At 39.6% G+C, this 27,900-nt stretch overlaps 1 protein-coding gene across 2 annotated transcripts in view; it reads left to right on the top strand.

Moving 5' to 3' along the window:
• Positions 1 to 1,694: 1,694 nt before the first annotated feature.
• fyco1a (FYVE and coiled-coil domain autophagy adaptor 1a) overlaps positions 1,695 to 27,900 on the top strand; it is a 43,875-nt gene continuing 17,669 nt past the window's right edge. Inside the window, exons 1-11 of one of the 2 annotated variants that reach the window (XM_062039372.1) lie at positions 1,695 to 1,761; positions 5,719 to 5,837; positions 6,339 to 6,445; positions 16,653 to 16,778; positions 17,084 to 17,190; positions 17,322 to 17,465; positions 17,544 to 17,637; positions 19,968 to 22,472; positions 23,225 to 23,317; positions 26,810 to 26,928; positions 26,993 to 27,160. In XM_062039372.1, coding sequence (XP_061895356.1) covers positions 5,777 to 5,837; positions 6,339 to 6,445; positions 16,653 to 16,778; positions 17,084 to 17,190; positions 17,322 to 17,465; positions 17,544 to 17,637; positions 19,968 to 22,472; positions 23,225 to 23,317; positions 26,810 to 26,928; positions 26,993 to 27,160 — 3,524 coding nt within the window. In that variant the 5' untranslated portion in view covers positions 1,695 to 1,761; positions 5,719 to 5,776. The remainder of the gene's footprint in view (positions 1,762 to 5,718; positions 5,838 to 6,338; positions 6,446 to 16,652; positions 16,779 to 17,083; positions 17,191 to 17,321; positions 17,466 to 17,543; positions 17,638 to 19,967; positions 22,473 to 23,224; positions 23,318 to 26,809; positions 26,929 to 26,992; positions 27,161 to 27,900) is intronic. The other variant, XM_062039373.1, reaches the window with a different exon arrangement.

The following is a 27,900-nucleotide window of genomic DNA, read 5'->3' as shown; positions in this document are numbered from 1 at the left end:
TAAATCTAGCTCAGACTACATCTGAACAATGTAAGTATTATTTACTCTGACCATTCTAAATTTAATTTAGACTAGATGTGACCAATTTAGGTCTCAATTAGACTAGATGTGACTAATCTAAATCTAGTTCAGACTAAATCTAACCAATCTTCTTATTTAAACTAGATGTGACCAATCTAAGTGTAGTTCAGACAGATGTGACCATTCTAAGTCAAATTTAGACTAGACCTGACAAATCTAAGTCTAGTTTAGACTAAAGTTGACCAAACTATGTTTATTTTAGACTAAATTTGACCAATCAAAGTGTAATTTAGACTAGATGTGACCAATGTGAGTCTACTTTAGACTAGATGTGACCAATTGGAGTCTAATTTAGACTAGATGGGACTAATCTAAGTGTAGTTCAGACTAGATGGGACCAATATAAGTAATTTGGACTAGATCTGACCAAATTATGATTAGTTCAGACTAGATCTGACAAATCTAAGTCTAGTTCAGACTAAATCTAACCAATTTAAGTTTAGTTTAGACTGTTATCAATATAAGTCTACTTTAGACTAGATCTGACCAACCTAAGTCTAGTGCAGACTAGATTTGCCCAATATGAGGCTACTTTAGACTAGATCTGACCAACCTAATCTAGTTCAGACCAGATCTGAACAATCTTAACTTTAGTTGAGACTAGATTTTAAAGTTAAAGTACCAGTGATTGTCACACACACACGAGGTGTGGCGAAATTATTCTCTGCATTTGACCCATCACCCTTGTTCACCCCCTGGGAGGTGAGGGGAGCAGTGGGCAGCAGCGGTGCCGCGCCCAGGAATCATTTTTGGTGATTTAACCCCCAATTCCAACCCTTGACCAACTTAAGTCTAATTTAGACGTGATTTGACCAACCTAAGTCTAGTTCAGACTAGATCGGACCAATCATTAACTTTAGTTTAGACTAGATTTGACCAATCTAAGTCTAATTTAGAATAGATGTGACCAATATAAGTCTACTTCAGACTAGATCTGACCAACCTAAGTCTAGTTCAGACTAGATTTTACCAATATAAGTCTACTTTAGACTAGATCTGACCAACCTAAGTCTAGTTCAGACTAGATTTGACCAAAATAAGGCTACTTTAGACTAGATCTGACCAACCTAAGTCTAGTTCAGACTAGATCTGACCAATCTTTAACTGTAGTTGGGACTAGATTTGACCAATTTAAGTCTAATTTAGACGTGATTTGACCAACCTAAGTCTAGTTCAGACTAGATCGGACCAATCTTAACTTTAGTTTAGACTAGATTTGATCTAAGTCTAATTTAGAATAGATGTGACCAATATAAGTCTACTTCAGACTAGGTCTGACCAACCTAAGTCTAGTTCAGACTAGATTTGACCAAAAAAACATTACATATAGTATTTACAATATACATACAAAAAGTTATTTTATGTTGCTTTGCTGTAGGAGATAATATTCCCCAATCTCTTCAACATGACTTATTACAATACTTATTGTAATATTAATTTAAAAAAACTATTATTAAACTATCATTACGCCCATAGTTTCACAATGACAGCGATCACATGACACCAGTGTTTACACTGTATCGACAACCACCCTTGCTAGTTCTTACAGCCCGCCTGTTTTGCGAGTGGATAATACTAAGTCTCGGCTTGTGATTGGACGATAGGATGTGTCAATCACGTAAGCGTGCGTGATCCCACAGACCAGCTGGGTTGTTATGGACATGACTCGTCTGCTGACAAGTATGTTAAAGTTTGTTTTTAATTCCCCATCTCGCTTATACGAATGTTTAAAGTTTCGAAATAGTGTCTCGGTTGGTGTCCGTGGTGTTGAAATGCTTCCCGAGTGTCAAAGTTGCAAGTGTTGTGCTACTTAAGTCGCTCACAGCGACGACACTCTCGTCATGTGTAAGACGTCTTTTCTTTCCTTTGTGACTGTTAGCTTTAACAACTACATCCAATAATGTCATTAAAGACACTTAATGTGTGCTGAGTTGTCCAATATCTTACTCAAACTTGAATAAAAAAACCTTACCAAAGATTAATCTAACTAGCATTAAGCTAACGCAACAAATCGCAACAACAGTCTAAAAGTGCCATTATTAATATATGGGCTGTGTAGTAAAATGTGGGGATTATTAGAGCTGTTGTATAACCGTCCTCTCAACTTAACTATTAATGTTTATATCGTATTTTGTGTCCTAAAATGCTTTCGTTAACCATCCCCAAACTAGCTTTAGCTTCAGTTTCTGGAAGTCACGGGATCAGTTGGCTCAAATAACCTACTTCCTGGTTTCCATCCATCCATTTTCTACCGCTTGTCCCTTTTGGGGTCGCGGGGGGTGCTGGAGCCTATCCCAGCTGCATTTATGGTTCATTCATTTTAACTGGAGGTCAAGCAACCTCCATTAAACCCTGAAGAGATCCATTTTGGATGTGTTCAATTAATATTGGTGAAATTTGTCTTTTTTTATTGCATGGTATTTAAGTATTATTTACTATAAATTATTAGTGTATTATCCCTGATGTGGGATCTGAGTCGAGGATGTTGTTGTGGCTTGTGCAGCCCTTTGAGACACTCGTGATTTAGGGCTATATAAATGAACTTTGATTGACTTATTGATTTGTTTTCTGCATTTTTCTAAAATGTCAAACCTACAACTGTGGAACAGCTTGGATGATTCCTTAAAATGTTCCAGTTCCATTAACACATTTAAAAAAACACTTTAAGACCAATGTCTTGAAAAAATATATCTCTCTTGAATCAACACAATAGTTAATACTATGATCAATGTTAATTAAAATACTAAATGTGGGATATAAATAATAATGGAAGTATAATTGTTTGTATATAGTATATAAATTGGTACAAAGGTTTAACACGTGTACAAGGATATTTTACATGCCTTTACTGTGTATATAATTGAACTGTGTTTATGTTGTGTACAAGGTGTATTTATGATATGTTGTACAAAGGACATTTCATAATTTTCGGAAGTTCATCTTGCACTTGACATTGTTTATAGGGTTAGGCGCAATAAGTGTTCAACTTCAGCCCAAACCCTTTCGGTCTGCAACATTTTCATTTTCAATCTATAAATGTACAACTGTTTATTTTGTTGACGATTGACCGAAGAATAATAAACTATACTATACACAAACCCTGACATACAGTTCCACTTGGAAATGCCAAATTGTATTCCAAGTGTATCTCAACATAAACTCACACAATCCTTTGTGTTACATATGTGGCTTTCATTTCAAGTTGGACTGACTTCAAGTTTTAATATTTACATTTGTCCAACAGAAGGCATTACTTTTTTTCCTCATTTAATTAAGCATCAGTGTTAGGTTAGTTACTGAAAACCAGCAACTATTTACAGTTACTAGTTACTATATTTCAAAAGTAACTCAGTTACTTATACCAAAAAGTAATGCGTTACTGTGAAAAGTAACTTTAGTTACTTTCTTCTTTTTTTAAGCCTCCCATTAATGCCCTTTTAGCCTTCATTTCAGTACTGTTATTGCACTGGAGAATAATACAATCTGTTGATCAACTCGACATGCATTTGCATCACTGAATTCGGCTAAGCAATGTGGTCTACATACAACACACAAAGATATGTTTCAAAGGGCCAATTTATTTCAGGCCACAACAAATTGAGAAATGTATTTGAAATAGCTGCAACATAACATACATAAGTAACAAACAACATAACAACATGTCACAACATAGTTGTAAACCTGGGCAGACCAAATGTCTGCGGTCGTCGAGATGTAGTCCAGCCCCTCAAACGTTTTCTTTAGCTCGCTTTCCATTTTTATGTACTCACTGTCCAGGTACTTGGAAAATGTTTTCCGTGCCATTTGACGCCTGGTATCATGCTAATTAGCTGCCTGAAAGCGGGTGACTCCACTGTAGAAATAGCCTGCATGTCTTCTACCACATACGCTGCAATGGCTCTATCAATTTTATCCTGGCTAGCAGTCCCTCCGTTAAAATCCAGCCGTTGTTGCTTAGGAGTTCAAATCCCAGCCGAGTCATACCAAAGACTATAAAAATGGGACCCATAACCTCCCTGCTTGGCACTCAGCAACACGGGTTGGAGTTGGGGGTTAAATCACCAAAATGATTCCCGGGCGCAGCGCCGCTGCTGCCCACTGCTCCCCAGGGGGATGGGTCAAATGCAGAGGACAAATTTCACCACATCTAGTGTGTGTGTGACAATCATTGGTACTTTAATCTTAATCTTAATCTTAATCTTAATCTTAGGTGGTGGTGAAGGTGAAGTGGCATTGGAGTCTGTGTCTCTCTCTACCAGCTTTGTCGAAGCATGTGGCTTTTGTAGGTGTTTGAGCAGATTTGAATTGCTGTTTTGGGCAGTGGATAGGATCTTTGACAACTTAAATTTAACTAAAATGTTCTTTTCTTTGTGCTCGACAAAATAAAATTAGTGAGAATAGCTCCATGTTAAGAAACTCGACTTTGGCTCCGCCATGATGTCTTGTTGTTAGCAAACACAGACACGCCCCCCGCCCCACACACACACACACACACACAAACACAGCGCGCCTCTTCTCCCCATTGTGACACAGGAAGATTCAGAAGCACGACACTGCAGCTCTCCAATAAAACACATTCAGATCTTCTAATTTTTTAACTGATCCTACATAAAAAATAACGTAAAGTAACGCATCATGTAGTAACGGTAACTGATTTACTGAATATAAAAAATAACGCGTTAGACTACTAGTTACCGCCGAAAATAACGGCGTCCCAACACAGTTAAGCATGTAGTAAAACCATTTTCTTTGATGTTGATTTGTCACAGAAATGATTGTGTGTCACTCTTGAGTTTTTAGGAAGGTTTTTGGTCATAAAGGTCAAATGTGTGAGTGAACTTGAAGGACCTCTTACTTTACAGTTACATCCCCTATTAAACTGATGGAATTTACATGTTTATTCAATGTACTCTAAATGAATTACAGTTTTACGATGACAAGAAATCAGAATTTTGCCACGAAGAAGAAACTACCATAACAGTTACTCTTCAGGCACATCGGGAAGTCAATGTACACTACCGTTCAAAAGTTTGGGGTCACCCAAACAATTTTGTGGAATAGCCTTCATTTCAAAGAACCAGAATAGACTGTCGAGTTTCAGATGAAAGTTCTCTTTTTCTGGCCATTTTGAGCGTTTAATTGACCCCACAAATGTGATGCTCCAGAAACTCAATCTGCTCAAAGATAGGTCAGTTTTGTAGCTTCTGTAACGAGCTAAACTGTTTTCAGATGTGTGAACATGATTGCACAAGGGTTTTCTAATCATCAATTAGCCTTCTGAGCCAATGAGCAAACACATTGTACCATTAGAACACTGGAGTGATAGTTGCTGGAAATGGGCCTCTATACACCTATGTAGATATTGCACCAAAAACCAGACATTTGCAGCTAGAATAGTCATTTACCACATTAGCAATGTATAGAGTGTATTTCTTTAAAGTGAAGACTAGTTTAAAGTTATCTTCTTTGAAAAGTACAGTGCTTTTCCTTCAAAAATAAGGACATTTCAATGTGACCCCAAACTTTTAAACGGTAGTGTATGTCGTTAGACACCATTTACTTAACATAACTGCATGGATAACTTAATATTCCAGCTAGTCTTTTTCTTGTACACTCTTTCGTCACTTTCTGATTCAGCAGACTGGACGTGACCCCGTCACCCCTTGGTTGCCAAGGAGAGACGGGTGGGGCCACCATGGCTGCCGGGGCTACGGTTGGGGAGAGCCAGCTCCAGAGGATTATCAGAGATCTACATGGTAAGACACTAGCTTTATATATATATATATACGGTATATATATATGTGTGTGTGTGTGTGTGTGCGTGCGTATGTGAATAGATCACCCAGTGACCGCACAGTTGTTGGCTGACATGGTGTGACTGTAGAGAAGCTATCAGAGGATTTACTGTCACACTATGACCTTCTGCCTGTATGCGTGTGGTATCATCTGACCTGAGCTGTTTTTATCAAGAAAAAAGAGAAAACTTATTTTTGACTGATATCCAGAAAAGTGTTGTGCTGGATGTGTGTATCAGCAAGCAGCCAGACAAGCATCGAGTGCTGAGACAACACCCAGCACATGAGTCCTTCCAGTTTTTGCGTTGGATACAAAGCAAGTAGTTAAAAACAATAGAAAAGGGCCCCCAGAAAGGTTAGACTACAAATATAAGTGCTTAGGTTATAGGTTATGAATGTCAGATTTAGGTGCTACCACTTTAATTTGTGACATTCTTTAATTCTTCTTCTTTTGAATGGCAGACTCTGTTGCAGAGCTTGCCAAAGAGTACAAGGAAAGCGGGGAGCCCATCACAGATGACAGCACCAACCTGCATAAATTCTCTTATAAACTGGAGTACCTGCTACAGGTGTGTATACGGAGATACTTAACTGGCAGCGAACGGACCAAATCCGACCTGTGAACGACACAATCCAAATTTTTGGAGCGACTAGCATTTTGCAGAGGATTCATTGTGGAGTGGACATTTGACTAGCATTTGCAGTTGATCATAAAAAAGCTAGTTATAATGTCATACAGATTAGCATATTGTATGTAATATCTTTATTCCTAACCATGTTAGCTATTTGGTGAAGGAGAGAGCAACCCGCTTAAGTCTGTCCCACTTTTGACGACCGACTCATCAAGTTTTCAAAATACATGGTTGACCACTTTCGTCTACATAACATTTTAGACCCTAAAGCATACTTGCCAACCCTCCCGGATTTTCCAGGAGACTCCCGGAATTCAGCGCCTCTCCCGAAAACCTCCTGGAAGAAATTTTCTCCCGAAAATCTCCCGGAATTCAGCCGGAGCTGGAGGCCACGCCCCCTCTAGCTCCATGCGGACCTGAGTGGGGACAGCGGCGACAGTCTGTTTTCACGTCCGCTTTCCCACGATATAAACAGCGTGCCTGCCCAATCACGTTATAACTGTAGAATGATCGAGGGCGAGTTCTTGGTTTCTTATGTGGGTTTATTGTTAGGCAGTTTCTTTAACGTCCTCCCAGCGCGGTAACAACACACAACACCAGCAGTCACGTTTTCGTCTACCGTAAAGCAGTTCGTCTGCCGTAAACAGCAATGTTGTGACACTCTTAAACAGGACAATACTGCCATCTACTGGATAGCCTCCGGAACACTGAAATTCAAGTATTTCTTTTATTTATATGTATAATAAAATTTTTAAAAAAAAAAAATATATATATATATATATATATATATATATATGTATATATATATATATATATATATATATATATATATATATATATATATATATATGTATATATATATGTATGTATATATAGCTAGCTAGAATTCACTGAAAGTTAAGTATTTCATTAGGGATGATGTTTGATAAGAAATTATCGAGTTCGAGCCTATTATCGAATCCTCTTATCGAACCGATTCCTTATTGATTCTCTTATCGAGTCCAGATAGGTTGTTGTATATGGAAAAAAACACACAATATTTGGTTTAACAAAAGCTCACTTTTGGTATATAAGAAAACTATTTAATCTAATAAATAAATAAATATTGACTGTTACCCCCCTAAAAAAATAAAATAAAATAAATAAATATTGACTGAGTATATTAAGTGGGATTTTTCAGAAAAACAAATATATACAGTAACACAAAAACAACCTGTCTCTGTGATCACTATAGGTGTATAAATAATAATATAGTGTTAAATAAAATCAGTCCCTTGGCCACAAAACTGAAAATAATACAGCTCTCCAAAAAGTGCACTTCTGCTGCTATTTGACATAACTGTTTGTTATGATGCTTTGACATTTTTGCACTTTATTTCTTTATTGAAAGAAAATTCTATGAAGAGAAAAGTTATTTGCAAATGTGGTTACAATGCTAAAAAATGAAAAGTTAAAGCTAAAAAAAGAAATACACTTTATTGAGTTAACATTATTTCTTTATAGGGGGAAAGATGTTATGAGCTAGGGCAGGGGTCGGCAACCCGCGGCTCCGGAGCCGCATGCGGCTCCTTGACCACTCTGATGCGGCTCAGCTACATACATGCCGACCCCCCCGATTTTCCCAGGAGACTTATGGATCTCAGTGTCTCTCATAGATTACTCCCAGGGAAATAATAAACCTATTTACACTCTAATTACTGAATAAAGGGCGTGCCCTAATTGCACTGCAGTAATTGTCCTCTATAGCATTTACATACAGCGTGCCAGTCCAACCACATGCTGCATGTTGTTATTACTTGCACACACAGGAGACAGCAAAGCATACTTACTCATCAGCCACACAGCTTACACTGACGGTAGCCGTATCAAACAACTTTAACATTGTTACATTACAAATATGCGCCACACTGTGAACCCACACCAAAAAAGAATGAAAAACACATTGCAGCCCTAACTATTCCGTTCTACATTATACACCCCCGCTACCACCAAATCCCCCCACACATCAACCCAAGTGCCCCTGGCTGCAGCCCGGTTACTCCATCAACCCCCCCCCCCTCTCCGTGCGTTGGTTGAGCGGAAGAGTTAGGGCTGCATGGGATTCTGGGTATTGGTACCGTCAGTGTAAGATGTGTGGCTGCTGAGGTAGTACGCCTTGCTGTCACTTACGTGAGCAAGCTGAAACTGCATTCTACGTGTGGTCGAGCAGGTACACTGTTAGGGCAGGCTGTAGAGGGCGCCAAATGCAGTGTCATCACGCTCTGATATTCGGGAGTCTCCCGGGAAAAATGAGAGGGTTGGCAAGTATGACGCTATCAAGCGCCATTCATTCAAACCTCGCGGGCTGCACTAACATCAAATTTCCACATTAAAGTGCGTGCCGGTGCGTGTGTCGGAGACCCCTAGTTAACATAGCACAATTGTATGCAGTGTTTTTCATTTTAAATTTTAAAAAAAATTTTGTGGCTCCCATTACTTTCTTTAATTTGTGAAACTTGCCAAAATGGCTCTTTGAGTGGTAAAGGTTGCCGACCCCTGAGCTAGGGAATATAACAACTACACTACCCAGCATGCAACGGGAGTGACGAGCATGCGCGGTAGCCCCGAAAAGTGTTGCATATCGTCACCCGGCAGCTAAGAATGAGCACGCTGTGAAAGTAAACGTCAAGAACTCAGCCAACACGCCTCATCTGCATTATTTATAATTAGACAGACAACACATATACAGTGTGATTTTGTTTTGTTTACAAGGAAAGAAAAACAACAGTTAAAAAAGGGAGATGTCATATACCTGTATGTATGTGCTGCGGTTGCTTTAAGAACGTTGCGACAGCTGCCGTAAAGGAGGTGCGTTGCTAGCCTGGTTGCTATGTTTCCGGTTGGTCGTAAAAGTGTTCTTCATGTGTTTGCTCAAATCTCTCAGTAAAGTTATTCATTGGATTATACCTTTTGTTTTGAACTTTATTACACATTGGAGCGCTTTTTCCCGTCCATTTTTTTCCTGCTTTCACTATCTGCGCCTAATGACTGAGCTACGTGACGCCATTTCTTGTGATGTCACACGGAGCATTTCTGGTCGGGACGGGATTCCTTCCGAGGTATTCGAATAAAGAACCAACTCTTTTTCTTTACTATAGTGGTCTCGATAACGGGTACCGGTTCTCAGAAAGGGATTCGAGTCCGAGGACTCGGTTCTTTTCTTATCGAACAACCGGGAAAACCGGTTTCGAGTATCATCCCTATATTTCATACATATATATATATTATATGAAATATATATGAAATACTCGAGTTGCTGAATTCTAGCTGTAAATATACTCCTCCCCTCTTAACCACGCCCCCAACCACGCCCAGAAATATAGCCTTAGAGGAAAATCTAATTTAAAGTACCAGGAGAGTGGAAAAGCAAGTTGCCCCTACATTGAAGCTATTATCGTATATATCTGACGTATGACACAGAAAGACTTCCAAAGTTGGCGAGTAAATAGATATGATCATAATAGTATCAGTCTCACAGAGATTTCCGAGCCATTTTCAGACATGATGAGCTAGCCAGACATGTCATCGCGTAACGTAGAGGTAGGAATAACAGATCCCTTCATCACCAACAACAATGCAAATCATGCAGACTTTGCAAGAGCCAACAACGATTACTTTGGGAAAAAATATGATCCATAATCTTATATTGTTGATCCTGAATGTAAGGAGGATGGGCTACAAGTTTTAGAAGCTCTGCTAAACAGATCCAGCTTTAGTGAAACACTAAGGATCATGTAGCAGTATTGCTAAGTGCTAAACAAGAAATACAAACTACAGACATAATAAAACGATAGCTTACTGTACAATGTCTGCTATTACTGCGATGACGACTGATAGGATGTCTATCTTCCCGTTTATATGAATAATTAATCATGATGCACACGAAGGGTTAACAAGGACAAGTCTCCCTGCAGACACTGTCTTCGGTTGTGTGGAGTTTGTCTCAATCTTCGGGTATGAATTGAATCTCACAGATGAACAACTTCTAGATTTATGGCTAAATCCTCCGAATATTCAGATGAGAGGCGTGATTTATAATATTATAAGGTTTCTCATTGTCATCCCGTTGGGTTGAGTTTTTTCTTGCCCTGATGTGGGATCGGAGCTGAGGATGTCGTCGTGTCTTGTGCAGCCCTTTGAGACACTCTTGATTTAGGGCTATATAAGTAAACTTCGATTGATGGTTGATTGATTGATAATCTAGAATAACTTTGACTAGCCAAGACGCAGTGATGCGGGAGCAGCAGAACATCACTGCTGGGTCACAGTAAAGCAGCAGAGGGCTACTGAGCTGTGTGTTATCAATCCGCCGCTTAAATATAGTCGGTCTGCCTTAGCGCTTATAATAGTAACATTGCTAATATTTGGTTAATATTCAGGTCACGCTATGTATAAAGAATATTGTAGGCGGGTTTTGGATGGTTATTTAGAGGGTTTTGTGGGCTGAACAGAGAGCCTCCATTGACTGCTTTGTTATTGGGCTTTGTAATGTATTTATTTACGACTTAAAAATACATTAAAAAAAACATACAGTATGTGTTCATGTCTTGAATAAGGATCGTGAATGACAGCAAATCTCTCTCTAATTCTTGCGTATTTCCAGTATGACTGATCTGATACTATGGTCAGAGTGCACAAGCGTTCAGGGGTGTCCAAAGTGCGGCCCGGGGGCCATTTGTGGCCCGCAGGTAATTTTTTAACGGCACATTCTAAAAATACGATGAAAAAAACAAAAAACATAAAAAGTGGTATAAAAGAGCAAACAGGTGAAATGTAACAAGAAAATGTTACATTATTTACTCTAATAACACAAAGCTGCCATGCAGGCTGTTTCTTTCTTTAAAAAATAATAATGAATCAAAATCAATGTCATTATGAATTATTGACCTATTCAAGGCTCCATTTACTTCACATTAAATATTCCACTTTAAGATATTTTGGGGGAAAAATGTTGCATATTTTTTGGTTGTCATTTAAAAAAACGTTTATTGCTCAAAAAAATAATGAATTACAATCAATGTTGTTATGAGTTATTGACCTTTTTAAGACTCCAATTATTATATAATCTCAAATATTCCACTTAAAAATTTTATTGGGGGAAAATATTGCATATTTTGTGTTTTTTTCCATAAAAAAACACGGTTTTCCTTGACAAAAATGGCATACAACTTAAATCTTTAAAAGCGTTATATTGACAGATAGACCTAATGTTGATCTAGAGATTTAAACCTTGAATAAATAATAATAATAATAATACTAAATAATGACACATTTGCAATATTTTTTTTTACCAAAACCTTTTGGGGTCCCCGGGATCAAGTCTGAGTGGAGGCCTAAATGTATCTTTTTTATACATATATTTGTATTGGTTTTTAAAATAAAAAATATCAAAATGGTCCCCGCTTGCTTTGATTTTTCAGTGTGCGGCCCTCAGTGGAAAAAGTTTGGACACCCCTGCGTTACAACAGTTACATCAATCTATGGAAATTACCGAAGACGGGAGTGGAATATTCAAAATGGCTGACTGAATTTGTGGCATTTTGTGATGTTTAGACAGTGTTTTCACACATGTTGTAGATTGTAAATACAATTGGATATGGTTTTAATGCAGGGTTCCAACTTCCCCAACCTTTTTTCCACCAGGGACCGATTTAATGTAAGCATTATTTTCATGGACCAGCTTTCTACATGTGGCAGATAAATACAGCAAAAAAATTAGCATGAAAAATTAACCTTTGGCTGCAATCTGGCACATTAACATTGTATATGTGCATTAATGTGCATTGTCCCATGTACTATAACAAAGGAGTTGTAATATACATCCATTAACAAGCTTATTGGTGTGTTTAGTGGGACAGGCAAAAGTTAAGTTGGAAAAAATGCCGTAGTTGATAAATTAATTATTGTTTCTGTGCGGCCTGGTAGCAAATGCGTCACGGACCGGTGGTTGAGGTTTGATGGATACAATGAAACACAATTAAGCATATTAAGTCAACTTGTTTTTCCACTCTACTAGTACTTTAAAACATTTGTATGCCTGTACAACACTTAAGAACTTCAGCATATCAGTAAGTGGAATTACATTATGTAATGGAATTAGCAAGGAAAACAAACTAATACTAATATGATTCAGTTTGAGAAACTGTTCAAACTACAAGTGTACATAAAGCACAAATAAAAATAATTATGATAAACAGCTTAAGCCTTTAAAAAAAAAATAAGACAACCGGATTTATTTCAATTTCATTTCGGTTAGGCTCTCTGGGTGGCTGGGGCCGTACTTTGACACCCGCACACACTGGGAGACAGATATATTGTACATACAAATGCACATACATACACACAATTATATATACATATATACACACATACGTATATTCATTCATCAACACCTACATACATTGGTATTTACCCACATACATAGATACCTACGCTCCCACATACATACACAAATACAGTGTATACATGCACACTCACGGTACATACATCCACACGCACATTCACTGTACAAATATACAAATATATCGTATTTTTCGGAGTATAAGTCGCACTGGAGTATAAGTCGCACCTGCCGAAAATGCATGATAAAGAAGGAAAAAAACATATATAAGTCACACTGGAGTATAAGTCACATTTTTTGGGGAAATTTATTAGATAAAATCCAACACCAAGAATAGACATTTGAAAGGCAAGTTAAAATAAATAAAGAATAGTGAACAACAGGCTGAATAAGTGTACGTTATATGACGCATAAATAACCAACTGAGAATGTGCCTGGTATGTTAACATAACATATTATGGTAAGAGTCATTCAAATAACTATAACGTATAGAACATGCTATACGTTTAAAAAAACAATCTGTCACTCCTAATCGCTAAATCCCATGAAATCTTCTTCCTCGGTGTCGCTTCATGAAGCGGTAACACCAAGAAGGTCCTCCCGCAAAGTCATTTATATTCATCTCCTTGGCAACTACCTGGGCGTGGAGACGCAACCGTATGGTTGACAAGCCTCTCCCGGCAGCATGTTGTTCAAGCACCCATTTGTGAATTCGTTCCTCGAGCTGTGGCCACCTAGCTTTTAGCCCGCGATTAGCTTTTTTAGTTTTCTTCATTTCAGTAATAGTAGCCTCCGCTTTTCGCCAGTCTCTTACAAGTTTCTCGTTTACTCCAAACTTTCTTTCTGCTGCTCGATTGCCGTTTCCTGCTGCATACAGTATTTCACTACTTCCAGCTTGTAACCTGCAGTATATGATTTCCTTTTCGGTGCCATTTTTGTTCAGCCCTTTGTTTTTATAAGTTACCGGCAATGTTGAAATGGTGGAAGTAGTACCGTAGCAGGTAGCATCTTCTTTTCCCACAATGCACTTCTGCCATGATCCGCCTCCGCCGAATTTTCATTGGTTGACGTGTGTGTGTGACGATTGCTGATATCCGGTTAGTCTCTTACATGAATGAGATAAATAATATTTGATATTTTACGGTAATGTGTTAATAATTTTACACATGTCGCTCCGGAGTATACGTCGCACCTAGGGATGATGTTTGATAAGAAATTATCGAGTTCGAGCCTATTATTGAATCCTCTTATCGAACCGATTCCTTATCGATTGTCTTATCGAGTCCAGATAGGTTGTTGTATATGGAAAAAAAACACACAATATTTGGTTTAACAAAAGCTCACTTTTATTATATAAGAAAACAATTTAATCTAATAAATAATTAAATATTGACTGTTACCCCCCTAAAAAAATAAAATAAATAAATATTGACTGTTGTTACCCAAAGTATATTAAGTGGGATTTTTCAGAAAAACAAATATATACAGTAACACAAAAACAACCTGTCTCTATGATCACTATAGGTGTATAAATAATAATATAGTGTTAAGTAAAATCAGTCCCTTGGGCACAAAACTGAAAATAATACAGCTCTCCAAAAAGTGCAATTCTGCTGCTATTTGACATAACTGTTTGTTATGATGCTTTGACATTTTTGCACTTTATTTCTTTATTGAAAGAAAATTCTATTAAGAGAAAAGTTGTTTGCAAATGTGGTTACAATGCTAAAAAATGAAAAGTTAAAGCTAAAAAAAGAAATACACTTTATTGAGTTAACATTATTTCTTTATAGGGGGAAAGATGCTATGAGCTAGGGAATATAACAACTACACTACCCAGCATGCAACGGGAGTGACGAGCATGCGCGGTAGCCCCGAAAAGTGTTGTTGCATGTCGTCTAAGCTAAGAATGAGGTTATGAGCACGCTGTGAAAGTAAACGTCAAGAACTCAGCCAACACGCCTCGTCTGCATTATTTATAATTAGACAGACAACACATATACAGTGTGATTTTGTTTTGTTTACAAGGAAAGAAAAACAAAAGTTAAAAAAGGGAGATCTTGTCATTTATGTTGTGTATATATATATGTATGTGCTGCGGTTGTTTTAAGAACGTTGCGACAGCTGCCGTAAAGGAGGTGCGTTGCCAGCCTGGTTGCTATGTTTCCGGTTGGTCGTAAAAGTGTTCGTCATGTTTGTACCCTGCTCAAATCTCTCAGTAAAGTTATTCATTGGATTATACCTTTTGTTTTGAACTTTTATTACACCTTGGAGCACTTTTTCCCGTCCATTTTTTTCCTGCTTTCGCCATCTGCGCCTAATGACTGAGCTACGTGATGTCATTTCTTGTGATGTCACACGGAGCATTTCTGGTCGGGACGGGATTCGTTCTGAGGGATTCGAATAAAGAACCAACTCTTTTTCTTTACTATAGTGGTCTCGATAACGGGTACCTGTTCTCAAAAAGGGATTCGAGTCCGAGGACTCGGTTCTTTTCTTATCGAACAACCGGGAAAACCGGTTTCGAGTATCATCCCTAGTCGCACCCCCGGCCAAACTATGAAAAAAACTGCGACTTATAGTCCGAAAAATACGGTACATATACTGTACATATGCATACATACAGTCATGCATATAATCACGTTTCATCAAACATATATTAACGTTGTTCCCCTAGGGGAAACTGGGTAACACATGGCACACTGACAAAGTTTAAGTTATTGTACCATAACAATCTACAAGGTTAATATAGTTCGCTTCTCTATCTTCGCCTCCATTTGTCTGCTTTCTTTTGTATTTCAAGTTATCATTACATACATGTATTGTTGCATTTAAAACAATTGTATTGTTATTCATTTTGAATAGTGCTATTTCTATTGGTTTGTTTATTGCTCCATTTGTAGTGCAATAATGCTGATTGTCATTTTTGTGGCATTAATATTTACTTCACTAACTGCTTCTTTGCTGCCACTTTTCGTATCATATTTGTACATATCGTATTTGCTGATGCTATTCTGTTGTTGTTGTCTCTCTGTCTTATCCCCCTCTTGTCCCGCAATTTCCCCCTATGTCTTCCTTTTTTTCTCTTTCTATCCCCTCCTGTTCCGGTCCGGCTGCGCCAAATAATAAGCTAAATCCATTTAATAAAGTCAAATACAAATAAGGCAACAAGAGAAGTATCCCACACTTCTCTTTTGTAAAGTAAATCTGTACAGCAAATATGGGCATCTACATCAACAATATGTTTTGCCTGAGTAGCTGGACAGGACAAAGAAAAAAGAAAAAAATCAAAAATCTCCGCAGTGAGCCGCTCTGACATTCCTAACTACCCTTTCCCCTCATTGACATCTGCCGATTTGTTGACTTTTGTTCTAGACTAAGATCACAGTTGTTTCCATAGCAACCTGCTGTGTTATCGCCACGACAGAATGCGAAATGAGGCACCAAGATCGTGAAGACAGACAAAGCAACATCTGAGGCTTATGGACATACACGCATCCACGGACACTACACAAACACGCACAATATTTAATATAATATGTAGCAGAGCCTTTTGACGATATATACTTAGCTTTTTGGAAGTGTGGCCCCCACAACAATTTATCTGAATTGCTCTGATGTATCGGGAAAAACCCCAGCTAGGATACAACACGATATCAATGTACTTGAGGAAGAGAAAACTTGTAGAAACACATAACACTAAACAAACATTTATTAGCAAGTACACTTTTCTTTCACGTTTAGTTATGTCCTCTTGTCTTTCAGTTTGACCAGAAGGAGAAGACAACGTTTCTCGGCACAAAGAAAGATTACTGGGATTACTTCACTGACTGCCTGGCTAAAATCAAAGGCGCCAATGACGGCATCCGTTTCGTCAAATCCATATCGGAGGTATGAAGAGCTTTATTAAGGCTCATTGCACTCTAAGCAAGTATAATCAGTGTCGCGCTTGCATGTTAATAAGCAGTTTAGAAGCAATTAAAAGTTGCCAGTCAATGAATGTCTTCCCATTAGGGAATCAAAATTTTTATATCACAAGAACAAATCATATCAATCAGTTTGACTGTGTACAAAATAGATGACATGTTTGAGCATTAAGTCATGTGGAATAATACCATATGAATGTTAGCCGACAGGATAATTTCTCATTTTTATCATAGCTGCTTCTCTTCTTCCTCCCCCCACCTCTCCAATAGCTGAAGACGCCGGTTGGGAAGGGCCGAGCGTTTATTCGCTACTCCCTGGTGCATCAGCGATTGGCTGACACGCTGCAGCAGTGCCTCATGAACCAAAGAGTCACAGGGTAAATAATGTTTTTTATAATATAATAACCCTGGTTAGAATACAATAAATTAGAATTGAATAAGTCTTTATTTCTCTCGTGCTGAGAAAATGTAGGTTTTTGTTGGCATTTGTGACTTTTTTCCCCCACAGTGACTGGTACTACGCTCGAAGCCCTTTCTTGAAGCCGCACCTCAGTGTCGATATCATCAATCACTTGTACGAGCTCAATGAGGTCCACTTTGATGTGGCTTCCAGAGGTTATGACCTCGATGCCTCCTGGCCCACGTTTGCAAGGTAAACACCTTGCATCGTATGCATGTGACAGGAATTGAGTGTTTGTACGTTAATGTAGAATGTTGTCGTGACCAACAGGAGGACATTGGGAGGCGCAAGCTCACCAGGGCACACTTGGAAACCGCCCAGTCGCAGTTCCAGTATTAACAGCCTGGCCAGTAGTTACTCCCAGGTAAGTGGTGTGATTAAGTGGTGCAGTGGAACCTCTAAAACACAGGTGTCAAACTCAAGGCACGGGGGCCACATCTGGTCCACCACATAATTTTATGTGGCCTGCAAAAGCCTGGAAGTAATATTTGTCAATTAAGTACTTTATCTTTTCTTACTGAATGTATTTGTTCTTTCCATTTGGACAAAAAATACATTTACTGCATGAAATTGCATTTCTTTTAAACATTAACATTATCTAATGCAACAAAATATATTATTGTACGTCCCAAAACATTTGTTTGTGAAAATAAAAAGAAATACTGAAATATCAGCTTAACTTATGATTTCAATGCAAGTTATCCATGAAATTGTACAGTGTCAAATTCCCATTACATTTTATGGTGAAAAACTGTCAGCTCATTCGCCAGAATTTTACTGTAAAAAACATTGAGACTATATTTACATTTACAATAATAAACTGTACTATCAATAGATTTAACGGTAAGAAAATGGCAGCGCAGTCTCCAGAATTTTTTGGCAAAAAAAACAAAGAGTGGCACTCTTTTTCCATTCCATTTACAGTTATATGCTGTAAAAAAAAAAACTATGTACATTTTACGATAAAATTCTGGCGACGGAGCTGACAGTTTTTTCCAGAGGAAAAATTACAAATGATTTGTTGCAATATTTCATTAAAATAGGGCTGCATGATTAATCACATTTTAATCACGATTTTGGCTGCCACAATTAAATGAGTGTGATTAGCGAAGGTATTAACATTTCAAAAGCAGCAAATCAAATCAAGCATTCTCGCAGCCGCGGCAGCAGAGGAGCAGCAGCGGCTCGTATTGAAGCCACTTGAAGTATGGAGGTTAATTTGTGTCTTTATTACCAAAGCTTTTTTTTTTACACTGAATTTATGTAACTGATTTTTTTGCGTTTCAATTTTGTGAACTTAATTTTTTTACATCATATTACTGTATACTGACAATTTAATTTAACAAAAATTCAGTCTATAAAAACTCAGTGTACAAAAATTCAGAGTATAAAAATTCAGTGTAAAAAAAAATTCTAAATCCAGTGTATAAAAAATAATTGTTGAAAAATTCAGTGTTGAAAAATTAGCTGCTTCAAAAAGCAAGACGGGCTTCCGGTAAATTAAGCCTGAAGCAATCGATCCTGTGTCAGAACCAGCCAATGAGGTGCCAAGTTTGAAGTCTCGTGACACGGGTCTTGCAAAACAGCATAAAAAAGGCAATTAATAGGCTACCTTGGCATAATACAACATAATTAACATTTCAATGCGGCCCGCTGGATATTTTCTAATTATATAAATGATTCCAATGGTTAGAATCTGCACTTTTTAATGACATACGAAACTTTGCTTCATGCAGACGAGACACGAGCAGAGTGGGCAGGGCTTGTTTACAGAGCAGCGAGTGTCAGACAGAGGCAGATTTCTACAGCAAGGTTCTGCAGAACAGTGATATATCGAATATGTGGATGTTTTTTACCCTTTGCATCTATATTTGGCTTGTTTGCTGCATCTTTGTTGGTCTTGCTCGATTTATAAAATACCGTATGTCAATCAAGGAGGTGGTCTGCAGTAGAAGAGCAACGTTCATATATTCTCAATATTCAGTGTTTTATTGTTCACAGTTAGTATTGTAAATCCCACATCAATCGTGAATAATAATGGTGATTATTATTTTGGCCAAGTGTAAAACGTAACTCAACCACGTCCTTCACAAATTTCTTTTGTCCGGGCTTGACACCAGCGCAGGAGAGCTTTAGTTGCTGAGATCTTTACTGCGATTAAAACCTCGGTTCTGTTGCTGCTGTGTTATAAACTGTAATAAACCTGTGGTTAAGGAGAGCTAGGTTTTCCTTCTCACTTTCTCATGCAGTCTGACTCGTTATTAAAGTAAAAAAATCAAGTAAGCTGTTCTATTGTGTATATGCAATCCATCCATCCATTTTCTACCGCTTGCCCCTCTGCACTCGGACGTAAAGCAGGGTTCACCTTGGACAAGTGGCCACCTTATCGCAGGGCCAACACAAATAGAAAGACGTTGTTTATATATACAATAAGTTTTCAAAATACCTCTAATTATCGCCTGCTTCCATGTAACGCCCCACCATAAAATTGGAGCATTTACAGTAAATGTTGAAAACAATCGCACAAAAAGCTAAATATACAGGTTCCGCTTTCTTTATGGAACTTTTGCGTGGTATGCTGCGACTTTCGAGGCATATTTTTGTAAGAATCTGCTTTAGATGTTCCACTGAACATGTTTTTTTTATTGCTTCCATAAATCCATCTCACTCAACTGTCCTCCTCCAACCATATAGCAAGCATCAGAGTTCCTCGCCAGCCCGGACTACGGTCAGGGTCAGCTGAATGACCTGAACGACTCCCTGCCTCCCTGCAGTGAGGACGTCAGCACAGTGGAAGACCTCCGCCTGGAGCTGGACCAGTCGGAGCTGAGGCAGCGGGAACTCCTGGATCAAGTGCAGGAACTTGGAGGAGAATCTGAGGAGCTCAGAGGGGTAGTGGTGGCGCTCCAGAGACAGCTAGATTCATCACTGGCTGCACAAGAGGAGCAACAAGGCTTGCACAGAGAGCTCACGGCTCTGCAAGAGCGTGAGGAGATGACTTCCCGGGAGGTGGAGAAACTCAGGACTGGGGAAAAAGCCAGAGAAGCTGAACAGTGCCGCCTCCAGGAAAAGTTAGCAACCACTGAGAGGAAGAATATTGAGCTGCTGGCCAAGTTGGATGGCGCGCTGAGTGAGAAGGGCCAGCAGGCGACCAGTCATTTTGATTCAGCGCAAAAGATACATGAGCTTTTGGACAGGTTGAAGGATGCAGAGAAGGGCAAGATGGAGGCCGTTGCCGAGGCTGAGGAAAAGAAGAGGCAGACAGAAAGGATTGAGCAGGAGCTCAGGTTGAAGGATGGTGCTGCAAAAGAGTGTGAAACAAAACTCAGAGCTCTGCTCACATCTGTGTCTGAGGACAAAGCCAAGCTGGAGAGCAAAGTAGAGGAGCAGCGCAATTCGCTTGAAGTGCTGCAGGACGCCTTGACGCTGAGGGAAAAGGAGACCGGCAACATACAGAGGCTGCTACAGGACTGCCAAACATCTCTGGAGGAGAAGGAGAAAGAAGCAGAAAAGGTGAAAAGAGAGGCACAGGAGAACCAGGTGAAAGTTTGCAAGAGTTTTAGCAGTCAGAGAGAGACTTTAGAAAAAGACATCACTGCTCTAAAGCAGCAGCTTGAGAAAAAAGAGGCAGAGATAACCTCCAGCAGCAAACAACTGCAACTCCATAAAACCCAGAACCGAAGCCTGAGCTCAGAGAGAGACAAACTCTCCTCGGAGTTCCAGCGATTGGAGTGTTGCAGTCGAGAGCAAAACGCAAAAGTTAAGGACTACAAGACACAGTGTGCCAATCTCATGGAGTTAAACGAGAATCTGATGACTTCGGCTAAGAGAAAGGACGAGCTAAAGAAGGAGATGTCAGACAGCCAGGCAGTCCTTGAAGGTGAGTTAGCATCCCTAAGGGCTTCTGAGAAACAGCTACAAAGACAACTGGACGACGCCGAGATGACAGTGGGGGAGAAAGAAAAAGGGCTGCGCGAGGAGAATCGCACACTGGAAGAGAGTCTACAGCGGGCCAACATGGCTGCCAAGCTCTCGGAGGCTACGTCAAAGCAGCTGGAGAAGGAGAACCAGAGTCTCAGAGAGGAGCAGGACACAGTAAAAGCATCTCTCTTTTGCATGCAGGCCGACTTGAAGAATGTTCACGGGCAGATCGGGGAACTAGAGAAGAGCTTAGGAGCTTCACGCAAGAACGAAGACGGCCTTCAAGAGCAACTCCGAGCTGTGGAGGCGGACCTTGAGAGTAAAGAGGAGCACCTTGTAGAGGTCAAGTCCAAGTTGAGCGCTCTGGAGGTCAGGGAGAAAGAGCTGGAGGTAGCAAAGGCAAAAGCAGAAGCCGCTTGTGTGAAACAAACAGAAATGATAGAAATGTTTACGTCTGAGAAGCAGGCCATGGAGAAGTGTCAGCTGCAGACAAGCGCCGCTCAGGCTAAGGAAAACCAGGAGGTGACTGTCAAGCTGACTGTGCTGGAGGACCAGTTGGAGGTGAGCATGAAAGAAGTGTCCAGGCTCCAGGCAGACATCTTAGACCTCAAGGTGAAGTTGCAGAGATCTGAGGAGGAGAAGCTGAAGTCCCAAGCACAGCTGGATGTGACAGAAGTCCAAAGAGATGAGTTCAGGACTTTGACCGAGCATCTTAAAATCCAAACAGAAGCGCTGAACCAAAAGCATGTCGCAGAGCTACTGGAGAGCAAAAGGAGAGAAGAGGCGCTGACCGAGCAACGCGACAGAGAGATGGCCGCCAATGCCGAATTGTCCCTCTCTGTGGCCGCCCTCCGAGAGGAGCTGTCTGCCCTGAAAGCCGAAAACAACCGACTCGTCCTGGAGAACACTGAAACGCGAGATGGCCTGCACAGGGCCAACACCGAGATGGCCGAGCTGGGAATGACCATCTGCAAGCTGAGTTCGGAGAAAGAGGAGGCCAAAAAGCACTGGGCGGACGACGCCGCCGCCCTTGAAGAGCTGAGGCATGAGGTAGAGCGCCTGGAGGATTGCATGGGCGGGTTGCAGCTGGAGAACGACCGACTGGAGGAGGAGCTGACAAAGAAAGAGAAACTTCCTGAAGCTGTCGCAGAACTTCGAGAGCAGCTGGAGAAGAGCAGCAGCCAGCTGCAGACCCTCAGGGATGCCAGTCAAGAGGAAATGGAGGCTCTGAAGTTTCAGATGAGCTCTGAGAACATGAATCACCAGGTCCAGATGAAGGTAATTTAGTCTTAAAATGCACCTAACGTAAATGCTCTAACTGTAGATGTGTAGATAGTACAACCAACATTTTAAAGCGAACGCAGAGGTAGATAAAGCTCCTCGATTATTAACTGAGGATATCAAAACCATGCGATTTAGTTTTGAATCAATTTGAATTGTATCATTGTAGTGTAAATCCAGCCTAAATATAAGTATAATTCACTTCACTTTACTTAAACAATGCCAAAACGTCATGCATTTGGGTTAGGGTTAGCCTGCACCCAGTTTAGGATGCCTCTGCCCGCAGGGTTTTTGCAGTTTGGCTACATTTAGTAAATCTATTAAGCCCATTGAGTTTGAGGAAACAAGGAAAGGTAATAGATTAAGTATTATCCAATCTTGCATGCACACAATAACACAGACGTGTGACATTCAGTGACAACCGCTATTTTTAGTGTGCAGGCTTACCTAATGTTGTGACCGGGTGAATCTATATAATGTTCAAGAAGTTTATTTTAAAAATAGCCTTGACGTTCATCTTCAAGATATATGTTTAAACGGTTTACTTAAAAAAAATATAAATTATAAAACTTTTGGAGAGAGTGGAGCTTGGTTTTATGTGCAGTCTGAGAACGCCTCCACAAGCTTTAAAATGTGACTGTGGAGCTAAATTTACATCAAAGCATATCCAATACATATTAACATGGAATGGTTTTAAATGTAGATTCCCCTTTAAATGATCTCATCTTTGTGCTTCTTTCACCAATTAGAATGTTGCAGAGGACCTTCTTAAAGTCAAAGTCCAGCTTCAGGAGGAGATGAAGAATGTGTCTTGTTTGCAGACAAGAGTGTCTGAACTAGAGGTAGGTGCATTCCAGGCACCAAAACAACATTCAGCATAATCAGAATCAGAATAGTTTTAATTCCATTGTTAGAGAACGGTTTCACAAACTAGGATTTTTTTTGGTGCAATCGTGCAACATAAAACACATAACACAGAAGCAGCAGTCCTATCTATTAATTCTCCAGAGAGTGTCCTATGTGCATGCATGAATATACACTTAAGTCAAAGGAAGCCTCTACAGACCCAATTACCACACTGTAGTGTGATTTCCACTCCACAGAATAAAAATATACAAATGCTTTCAACATAAATGCCCCTGGGAGATAATAACAGCAAGTACCTCTCAGTCGGTCTCTCAACAGGATCAATATAAAACTACCACACTGTTTAATATGTTTTGACAATAGCTTTGACTGTGTTGTGTGCACTCTGAGGTAGAACACTGTTCAGCATTCAGTTGCAATGCATGTCTTGGGAGGAGATCATTAAAGGTAATGAGACAACCTATTTTGTAAGTAGGCGTAGCGGAGGAGGCAAAATAGTTTAATGTATCAGTCCAAATGTAAGTTAGAGACTGCTTATCCTGCTTTCATGTAGAGATCAAAAATGATGTTTGAAGTATTGTTTTTTAAGTAATTTTGATTCATTTGTGCAGTAAAGCAAACAATTAGCTGTACAGCAAGAGGGACAAGTGGTGAAAATGGATGGATGAATGGATGTATACACAAAGGGCATGTTTATTGAGTTCGATGGAAACAACCGCGGGGATGACAAAAGTGGTGACATTTTTTATTTTATTGTATATTTTTTCCTATTTTTAATGTAAATGTCTAAATTGTTAACAGCATTTCATCTTATGAAAGGTAAAGCCCATAATTGTTCCTACTGTAGCCAAATTTTTACATTAAGTGAGTTTTTATGTGGTTTATTGGGTCTTCGGGATGTTCAGTTCAGTTTATTTTGAACATGCATACGATACAATGTGATGCATCACACAATTCCAGTTGTTTCATTACAGCACGTCCAAAAAGGAGTAGGAAGAAACAGAGCTTATTTAATCCTACCCCTTTTCATATCATATACCTAGTGGTTAGAGTATCCGCCCTGAGATCGGTAGGTTGTGAGTTCAAACCCCGGCCGAGTCATACCAAAGACTATAAAAATGGGACCCATTACCTCCCTGCTTGGCACTCAGCATCAAGGGTTGGAATTGGGGGTTAAATCACCAAAAATGATTCCCGGGCGCGGCACCGCTGCTGCCCACTGCTCCCCTCACCTCCCAGGGGGTGATCAAGGGGATGGGTCAAATGCAGAGGACAAATTTCACCACACCTAGTGTGTGTGTGACAATCATTGGTACTTTAACTTTAACTTTAGCTTTAATATACATTTTATCCAATTTCCTTGTTTGTAACAGAACAGTGAACAAATAAATAATAAATAAATAATATGCCATAGTAAGCATACAAATATTAAATAAATAAGTAATCTTTGTCTCAATAAAATAAAAGGAAAAAACAGGGTTCAAGATACACCATCCATTCATTTCCTACCGCTTATTCCCTTCGGGGTCGCGGGGGGCGCTTGATGTTCATCATAATTCTTTTTCTGTGTACTTTGTGAACACTTGTAGTTTGAACAGTATCTTAAACTGAATCATATTGGTGCTTTGTTTGATTTCTTTGCTTAATCCGTTCCATAATTTAATTCCACATACTGATATACTAAAGGTTTTAAGTGTTGTTTGAGCATACAAATGTTTTAAATTCGATTTTGTTGTATTAAAGCAGCACTAAGTACTTTTTCAACATTCATAAAATATTTTCGCAACTTTTGGGATGATACATCGACTTGCAGCTCGTTGAATGGCACCTCTGACATGGCCTGAGGGAGTCTGTATCGCTCTCACTGGCACTTAGCAACTTTGTGGAGGGTGGCATTAACCCTGTCGCCGCACAAAAAACTACTAATGTGCTGACTTGCTTTACGGCATACGTCACTCCCCCCTTTACCCATTCGTTAAAAAGACGGAAGTCGATGCGACGCCTGAGTGCTGCCAGAAGACTAGAAGAAGAAGAAGAAGAACGCCTATGTGCGATTACTGCTATAATGGCCGGAGCTGCAAAACAAAAGAAACGAAAAGTTTTGTCTGAGGAGACAGAAAAAGAAAAAGGAGGTTACTTAGGAAAAAGGACAGTCAAGGATCAACATTGGCTCGGTTTGCACTCGCTGGCATGAGCTCAAAAATTAGGTGTGGTTTTCGGTCGATGCTGCCTCTCTTCCTGCTAAACTAGTAAGTGACTTTTGATGTTAGCTATCGGAAATGTGCGTGGTAACAATAAATAGCCACCAGCTTGGTAGTTCCACACTACTTCCGTTGAAAAAACTCTCCCGCTAGTCGTTCTTTGCTTCGGACCTGCATCCGCCCCAATACATTCTTGGTAGTGGCGTAATGTTTGTAGCGCGATCCAAAATAATTTTTTGATCAGCATAGCCATTATATACGTAATGTTTGTAATCTGTGCCAATTTTAGAGCAGACATCATGTCAATTTGAAGCTATATGCGCGACTCCTTATGGGAAATGTGGTCTTCCTTCTGGCAAAACACTACCACTTTGGTCCACTGGCAAAATCAACCAAAACTGAAAGTTCTTAAGTGGGGCTTAAAGTCTCAAAAAATAGTTTATATTCACTATTTTTTAAATTTTGTGTACATTTTTAGTAAAATGTAACTGTCCCAAATTTTTCAAACTCTCTCATTACAAAGATAACCAATGTTTTGAATGTATAGAGTCCAATTGTCACAGTGAACCTTGTGCAGATCACAGCAGCAACAGAACCAGTGTTGTAAATAGCAGTAAGGCGCAAATTGCTCAGTTAGCATTAATACCGCTGATGAGTTCATTGTAAACAACAGTACAGTTGCATGCAGTGTGCATAGAGCTGCTGGATGTTGACCACCCATGATACTTCAAAAATGGCTACTCTCATTTTGTGGAGTCAATAAAAACTACATCAACAGGTTGCCTACAACCACAGCTATAAATGCCAATGTTTCTTGAACCCGTGCTAATCAAAGACCCAGGCGGTGTTTTGCTTTCTTAGACAACTCACCAGTCGACTCTGCAGTTAATTGAATAGAGGCAAAGATTTGACCATATATGGTACATTAGTGTATTTTTGTTTTTACATTTAAAAAACTTTAATTTTGCCTTTGCAATAACTGAATTTAGCTTACTATGTTAAATTAGATGTTGTTCTTTATTTTTCTCAAGCTGCTGCAATTTTTCTAAAGTCTTCTGATCGCCCCTGCTCAAGATAAGGCTACAGGATTCTTAAGAATGCCGCAAAAGAAAAAAAAACCTATAAAAATGGCGGATATTTTTTATTCTTATCACTATCACAACTTATTTTGTCATTCCCAGCCATTCAACAAGTGACAAAGACTTTGTTGAATGAATAATGGCTTAACTGTATGAACAGGTGTTTTTGTTCTAATGTTGGTTCCAGGCCGAGAATGAGCAGTATTTGCAGCTGAGCAGCGAGAAGGACGCTCACATCACAAAAACCGAAGCGGACGTCCGTGACAACGAGAGTGCGATCGAGCAGCTGAAACAGGCGATAACCAGGTTGCGCTCGTGACTAGCCTTGCGTGATGTGGCACTGATTGTAACGTTGTTCCCTCTTTTACAGTGCTGAAAGTGCACACTTGGCGGTGCAAAAGGAATGCGAGGAGTTGACGTGGAAACTGAGCGCAGCCGAAGCAGCCAAACAAAATCAGCACGTGAGGTTGACGGCGGAGATGGATGACCTCAACAGGACTAAGCGCTACCTGGAGGAGCGGCTAATCGAACTCATAAGGTTAGCATGCGGTGTATTAAAAACGCCGGAACACATCAAGCAAGAGGGTTCATTCTCTGTATGCGAGCCTGCTGCCGGTCTATTACTGGTTGCCTTCTTTTCACGGGCTTGCTGTGTTTTCAATTAGTTATTCCAGCAAGAGTTGATTTTTTTTCTCCTCATGCCGGATAGGCTGAAATGAGCAAGAGGATGGTGGCATCAAGGTTTTGTTTGAATGTAAAAAGAGACCCACACAAAGACTTTGGTGAGCACAGGAGGCGAGATGTACCGGCGAGAAAAGAGAGCAGCGACTTTTATTGATTTTTCTGGTATAAGCAGCCATTGTTGCTTCAATGCCCACAAGGCTTTCAATGCTCTCCAGTGTCCAACAATTAGTGATTCTGTCAGTCACTTCCTCTCAGATCTGCCCATACTATTTTACTGTTGTTCCTCATGTGTTATGTATGCATTTATTTTCACCTGTCTTTTTGCTGAAACCAATCTACTTCTCTTACTGTAACACAGAGACATTATATATACATACTGCCATCAAGCAATAATATTAATGATTCTAACATATTGTCAAATTGACTAACAGTGCCAATCAAAACTGGGCTTTATTATCTTAAATTATCGTAAACTGCATTGTTGGCGTGGGGGAAATGATCGATTCTTAGATGGCTCGCAATTCAGACATGGATGATTCTGAATTGATGAACAAACTGGATTACCGGTATATAAGTATACTAAATGAAGTAATA

Source organism: Entelurus aequoreus, linkage group LG27 (assembly GCF_033978785.1).
Source record: "Entelurus aequoreus isolate RoL-2023_Sb linkage group LG27, RoL_Eaeq_v1.1, whole genome shotgun sequence".
Classification (NCBI taxonomy): Eukaryota; Metazoa; Chordata; class Actinopteri; order Syngnathiformes; family Syngnathidae; genus Entelurus; species Entelurus aequoreus.
The sequence above is the reverse complement of the archived record's forward strand: the minus strand, read 5'-3'. Positions and strand labels throughout refer to the sequence as shown.